Source organism: Clinocottus analis, unplaced genomic scaffold, assembly GCF_023055335.1.
Source record: "Clinocottus analis isolate CAN_PGR_092001 unplaced genomic scaffold, fCliAna1.0.p SCAF_18, whole genome shotgun sequence".
Lineage (NCBI taxonomy): Eukaryota > Metazoa > Chordata > Actinopteri > Perciformes > Cottidae > Clinocottus > Clinocottus analis.
The window spans coordinates 13,876,171-13,883,286 of record NW_027175909.1 but is presented as its reverse complement, the minus strand read 5'-3'; the positions used below and the strand labels follow the sequence as shown (position 1 = coordinate 13,883,286).

General features: G+C 39.9%; 1 protein-coding gene across 1 annotated transcript; it reads right to left on the bottom strand.

The window, feature by feature from the left end:
- Positions 1-1,181: 1,181 nt before the first annotated feature.
- On the bottom strand, positions 1,182-6,507 carry lztfl1 (leucine zipper transcription factor-like 1). Its single transcript, XM_068581228.1, has 10 exons — positions 6,225-6,507; positions 5,781-5,902; positions 5,427-5,621; positions 3,525-3,579; positions 2,992-3,063; positions 2,834-2,899; positions 2,656-2,733; positions 2,197-2,373; positions 1,666-1,769; positions 1,182-1,430 (listed from the first exon to the last, which is right to left on the bottom strand). Exons 1-10 carry the CDS (start codon positions 6,225-6,227, stop codon positions 1,412-1,414), a joined length of 891 nt encoding a protein of 296 aa, XP_068437329.1. The 5' UTR covers positions 6,228-6,507; the 3' UTR covers positions 1,182-1,411.
- Between the last annotated feature and the right edge of the window lie 609 nt (positions 6,508-7,116).

The following is a 7,116-nucleotide window of genomic DNA, read 5'->3' as shown; positions in this document are numbered from 1 at the left end:
CGCTCCACACTGCCTGCACCTCCACCATGGACAAATGTCTCGCTCCTTCCTTCCTTGTAAAAGCATTTAGTGGTTAAAATATGATGCAATACTGCAATTTCAAAATAGTTCATCATAATCTTATGAGTCCACATGATCATAAGTACGTACATATATACACACACATATACACATACACATATACACACATATACATATATATATATATATATATATATATATATATATATATATATATATATATTATATATATATATATATACATATACATACATATATACATATATATATATATACACATACATATACATATACATACACACAGGTCAGAAAGCTTCAGTATTCAGTGACTGACTTGGTGTTATGTGATTAAATATACCTTGAACTTAAGGTGAAAAAAACTATTTTTTTAACTCACTAAGAATGACCACACGTTTATTTGTCAACAGCTTTTATTACCCCATACTTTGCACAATACAAACAAATGCACATCTAGTGTAATATAAGGTAGATGTATCATACTCTACAAGAGCATTACTTCATGAACATCATGTATATATTCATTTTTTTTCTCTTACACCCCATCACCCAAAGCAATACGAAAAGTACACCGTTAAAGATCCCAGACAAAAATATTCTGTGCCCTTCAGTGTCGGGGAAAATCATTCCAGATCACTCGCTATCCACGTCATTTAACAAGCGAAAGCAGGAAAAAAAAAGAGATTCAAACGTTGGTGTATTTCCGATGATCAGACGTTCACAGAATGTCAAATCATTGGAAATATCTTGTGTGTGAAATGCAATAAAAAGTGTAGGTAACAAATGAAAGCAGGGATGACCTGGAAGGGCTGGTAAACGTGACTTTGAAGTTCACTAATAATAAGTGCAAAGGCTCGAGCTTTGCTTGGGTCTTATTCAACAAAATGGACTTCTAAAATCAAAACTGAGAATATCAACGATCAACTACCCGATGCTGGAAACCTAAATATCACCTACAACCATCTGATAGATGCGACTGCAGTGCTTCAGGCAGACGTATCTGTCCAGTCCAGCAAATAGACAAGGCCTCTTTAAACAGGGACGTGATAGTAATTGCATAGAGCACTGAGGGGGGAGTCTGCTCGCTACAGTAAGTCAGCTCCACAACTGGGACGTAGAAAAAAAGCACAGCTGGAGAAGGCTATCGTTTGTCACTAATTCATTAGTGTGCAGAGCGGCGGGCGTCGACGACCCCCTGCCGCTCTGCACAAACTCTTTACTAAAGACAATAACTACTGAAGATGCCAGATAAAAGCGCAAATAAATCCTTGTACAAGTGCTTTTCTCTGTCTCTCTCGTCTCGCAGCAGTGGAACTGGTGGTTTCTTGTTCCCGGCCAACCCTGCGGACACCTGCAGGTCTGAAGGTAGACCTTATTCATTGGGCTCGTATCTGAAACAGACGAGGAACAACAGCGTCACAAACCTGGAATTAGACAAATATCGCCGAAAGAAAAGCAAATCTTTAAGCACAGAACAGAACACAAAGGGACTGAAATTAAAAAAGGACATACCGGTTGCTAGTTTTACAAAAGATATCATAGTTTGTTTTATTAGTTTTTTCCACACAGACATTCCTCTGTGTAAATGGCGCATTCTGGAGGGATTGTGTTACGCTTACAGCTCACCTCTGCAATCGTTTTCGGATGTCTTTGATCTGCTCGTTTTTCTTGGTCAGGATCTCCTTCATGTTGCGGTAAGCCGCAGTTTGCTGGAACTTCTTGTCCAACTCCTGCACACACACACACACACACACACACACACACACACACACACACACACACACACACACACACACACACACACACACACACACACACACACACACACACACACACGCACACACACACACACACGTCACTAAAGAAATACTTTGTATTCTGTCTGTATATATACACTACTGCTGCTATTGTGGATTATTTTACCATTTTTATTCCTGTTTTCTTATACTTATATTACTTGTTTTTCTATTTTTATTTTTACTATGTGTCTCTTGCTGCTGAACCCACCAACAATGAACGGTTTCTATAACCGATCAGTCCAGGAAGTTTGTCTGCAACAAACATGTTTGAGTAACACAATAACGTGTGTTAACTTCAGATGCTGGTTAATGTCGGTCGCAGGTAAAAAAAAAACAAACAAAAGCCACGGTGACGCACCTTCTCTGCCAAGGACAGCTGGTCCTGCACTCGCAGAAGCTCGTGTTTGGCAGAGATCAGGTTCTCCTGCAGACCCTTCTGGGAGGCCGAGTTGGCACTGAGAGACCTTTCGTAGTCATCCCTCAGAGATGCCACTGTGTCCTCCAGACTGTTGATCTCCTTGGATTGAGAAGCCAGCTTGAAGGGGGGGAAAAGAAACAAAGTCCAAGCTCAGAAAGAGCGAATGGCAATCACTGCTGTTACTACAGAAGCTATACCCTACTCCTATTCACACAGGGAGAGACAAAAGCAACACTTTGATCAGCCGGGTACATACCATCCGGGTCCAAGTTAGCGGATAAAACCAAATGACAGCAAAATGTTCAGATGCGACAAAATAAAGAGTTAAAATGGAAAGCACGCTTTGAAAAGTCAAAATGAAGTTGACGCTAGTTTGCCCGGCAACACTCCCAACAGTACCTGCTGGTCACCTTGCACCTTCTGAAGGTCTTTCAGGGCTCGGTCTGCTTTGGTTCTCTCGTCCAGTGCACTCATCGCCTCAGAAAAAGGAATCAGAGCAGAAGGTTCACAACGTAAACTGGCGCATGAGTCATAAGAAATGTCGTAGCGTCGAATAACGTTTGGCTCATTGTTCTACCTGTGACTCTAAAGTCCGCATTCTGGCTTTCAGTTTGTCATTTTCCTCTTGTAGTCTCGCTATCTCCTGGAAAAGATGTGTGTGAAGGAGTGTATGAATATGAAAACAACTTTTTTCAACAGCTACACCAGATGTATTTGATGCAATGTATTCCTTACCTTGTTAAGAAGTTCGGACACCCCGCCTTCATTCAGCGGTGCTAGTTTGGGTTTGCTTGTTTCCTGGTTTCTCTGGGAATAAAGTAAACACTTTAAAACATGTCGTCTGTACCGCCAAATTGCTGTATGTAAGACGGAAAGGTAAAAAAAAAAAAAAATGTTTATATTTGACTCGCTTTTCTTAGAATTTTATTGTAAAGATGACTAAGTGTCTACATTTTAAAGAAGGTAAGGTGTGAAGAGTCAAACCCATGAAAGAGCGGCATATTGTATTACAACGTTGATATGTTTTTTCTTCAACTGCTTGTCATGAAACCACACGTCAACCTCAGGGATGTGTGACTTCTCACTGCACGGCTACTCGTGGAGGGGCAGGTGGCCTGACATGTAAAACGACTTGAAATGCACAGCAGCACTGCTCTCCAGCTACTGAATTCCATGTGGGTGTAAAATATCCTTCGAACACATGATTAATGACTCCACTGACTGATATGTAAAGCTCTACATGCGAGAGAGCTACACATTAAACCCACCTTATCAGTTTTAAAGTCCGTCTTCTCAAATTCAGCCACTTGTTCCAACAGCTCCCTACACGGGTGGAAGAGCAAAGAGTTGGACGGCGGAATAATGAAGAAAATAAAAGAGAAGGGGCTAGAAAAAGCTTGAAATCATTTTCAAATAGATTGATAAGTAAATTAAACATGTCTCCATAAAATACAAAGTGTGCAAACTTTCTATTGTCATCAGAATGGATTGAAACTGATCAGATAATATGTACTTTACGTTTATCTCCTCACACAACTGTCAGCTCGCCACCACAATGTTTTTTTTTTTGACATTACAAAAATAAAATGCTATTTGGCGGTTATGTATCTTTGTCAAGGTAAATAAACACCCTTGTTCTAGGTGGCAGTTTGGCACTTGTGATATAAGATATATGCGTGTGGTGAACAGAACAGCTCTATGCAAAGCTTAAATGTGGTTTTTAAAAAGCAGCTGAACACACGTCAACTGTGACACGGGGCGTGTTCCTTGCTTTGTACGCCGTATCAGTCACGTAGGGCTGAGAAAAAAAACAATAACCTTGAGGGTGTATTTATCCACCCTCCGTGTGCATATTATAAACAAAAGAACTTTTCCAAAACATGCGCAGTGTCTTAACAAGGTGAAAGGTTAAAGAGGTCAGAAGTGGCGAGAAGTTCCGGAAAACCGGACTATATTTGTACCAAAAAAAAGCCGTAATACATCCTTGGCCAAACTGTCAAGAGCGCAAAGTGTCTTCTGACAACAGCTTGAATGTGATTTATCTTTATCGCTGGTATCACATGTTCATGCGTGCGTTGCTCTGTGTTCCGGTTGTGATGTCAAGAGGCCTCATGGCGACCTCGCTTAGTAACAACAGCAAGACGGTCCTTTTAGGTCATTCTGTTTTATCATGCGGCCCAAAACTGTGGATGACTTCCCCATTTTACAAGCATGCAATCATAAAACATGACCAGTCAATAATCATTGACAGTAAAACAATAAAATTAAAAAAAGACAATATTTAAAGTGTGAATTTAATTTTGTTTAAGATGTAAAGAGTTAGTTCACCTAAACTCTAAAATATGTTTTTGGAAATGCACTCCTGGTTGGAAAAACATTGAGATATATATACACACACACACACACACACACACACACACACACTGCTGGGGCTTCTGCAATTAACATTGTTGTAAGACTAAAACAAACATTTCATTTGAAAAATTCTAAAACGTGATTCTATGAGCAATGTCCTTGTTTCTCAGAATAATATATTGTGGGGCGTTACATTCCTTTTATGTTTATTAAATTCAGTTTGGGGGTTTGAGGGGGCCTCAAAGTACGGTATTTATATAAAGTTGTGAACTGTCATTAAAATGTATAATGAGAACTTTCAAGCTAAATAAATGTTGCTGCAAAAAGGAAGCCATTGTAATGGAAAAAAAGATTTGAATTAAAATTGTCTATGTGGCTTAGCAATGACCTTTTTGCCTGGCATACATACTGAAACGTGAACGAGATCTACACCTGAACAGCTGAGGAGGAAGTGGCAGAAAGTGGAGGTGTTATTCTCATGAACATGAAGGTATACTCCATGTTGAAAGGCCTCGCTCACTTCTTACCTTGGTGTGGCACTCTGTTTGACCTTGAACTCACAGCTTTGTTCATATTTTGTGTGCATAAAAGTTCAAGAAGATATACATTTGTGCACACTAAATGAATTTACAAAAAAAAAACAAAAAAAAAAAACTTTCAGGACCAAAGAGGCGCTGTATAATATCTGAATAAGAATATGATGTACTGACCTGACAGGGTCACCTGTCATCACATGTGTGCTTCGTGTATCTTGGTCGTATTAACCTAACAATGTGAAAAGGGATCCTGAATCTCCTTCCTTCCTCGCTGCTCACCTGTTCTCAAGCTCTGAAATATCGCTCTGCAGTCGAAGGTAAAACTTCTCAGCCTGCGAGAAGAGCTGCCTGAGCAGCAGCACATTGGTGTGAGCCGTGTTGATGAGCTCCATCTCCACCTCCCCACGCACCACCATCTGCAGCCCGTCCAGCATCTCCTTCACCTCGTCCACTGTGAAGGTTTCCTCCACCAGCCTTCAGAGAGAAACATACACGCATCAACATTACAGTTCCATCTCACTGAGAAACACTGTCATTGTTGTGTCATATAGGTCCCTTCCAGTGAATAAGTGAGTCAAAGTTGAATTTACATGCAAATAATGATTTAAAAAAAACTTCAGTAAGACCGGTCACCTGCTGTCTTTGAGTTCTTCAAAGCATGAGTCAATGGTCTTAAGTCTCAGGACCATCTTTGAACGTGCAAATCGCATGTAATTGACGACTTCATTCTGATGGTGTTCATGTCCAAATTCAGCCTACATGGGAGACAAGAGAGAAACGAGTAACGTTAAAGAGACTGTCACCAAAGTTGAAAGATGGACAGAGACGGACAGAGAGGCTGTAATGACATCCACGACTAGCTTATGAGCTAACTTGAAGAGGATTTCCCCATGCTAATATGTGAAGGCCTATTCACAAGGTGCTATCTTTGGGGATTGAATGCTATCTGTCTTCTTGTCTTTATATGAAACTGAGTAGGATGATTAGCCGACTAAACCAGCTTATAAAAGCAAACAGGTGGCCTGGCTCCCCTCCACTCAAAAAAGAAAAACACAGCAAACAATCGCAGCTACTTACCATGGTGGCTGTGCAGCTAACGTTCACGTTACTAAGCTAGCTCGTAGACTGAGATGATCCAGAGGGGGAGGAGAAAAAAAAGGGTGTTTCGGCCTCGACTTAAGGCCAAGCAGCGAGCAGTCGAGAAGTTAATGGTAATATGCTGGAGTCGAGGGTTTTGGTAAACTACTTGTGATTATAGTTCAACTCGGCGAAGAGGCTGAAAGTAGGTTATATCATAGCTATGAGATTATCTGGCAGATTGGCTAGCCGAGCTATCCAGCTAGCTAGTGTTTGCCTTGAGAATGCCTTGGTAACGGAGAATAGCGTCATTGGTTACTGAAGGTGCGTTCAGGGCGCTCCGTACAACGTGAAACAAAAAGCTATGCGGTCGAATATAAGATGTGTTATTAAAACAACATTGTCATTACAGCCAAGTTGCATATATTATATATATATATATATATATATATATATATATATATATATATATATATATATATATATATATATAAATGTAGTGTGTATCATACGCTTTAATACATTGTATACATCGTGTACGGTTACCTCTTTTGGTTTTTAAAGGTAATGTTTGTTTATTACGAAATATCTACAGTTATGAAAGGGGTCATTCTTAAAAGAAGTGCCTTTGACATTCATTGTGTTTTCAATGCTTTATGTTATTTGCTTTAGGTACAAGAAGGTTAAGATTATTTAAATAAAATGCACAACATGTATTAACGTGTAACCAAATTGCAAATGAGCTTGTATGTTAGTGTGTGGTATTTAGCAGCAGGTGGCAGTATTGAGCTTTAAGTGTGAGAGGTCCTGAGAAGATGTAGGCATAGACCTCAGCTCCTCATCAGCAGTCTACACTGAGATAATCTACATTCTTTATAGGCCTTTTATTTCC

Coding starts and splice junctions, on each gene's coding strand:
- lztfl1 (XM_068581228.1), bottom strand. Junction 3,064..3,524: donor CGGACTTTAAAACTGATAAG/GTGGGTTTAATG, acceptor CTTTATTCCCAG/AGAAACCAGGAAACAAGCAA. Junction 1,770..2,196: donor AGCTGTCCTTGGCAGAGAAG/GTGCGTCACCGT, acceptor GTGTGTGTGCAG/GAGTTGGACAAGAAGTTCCA.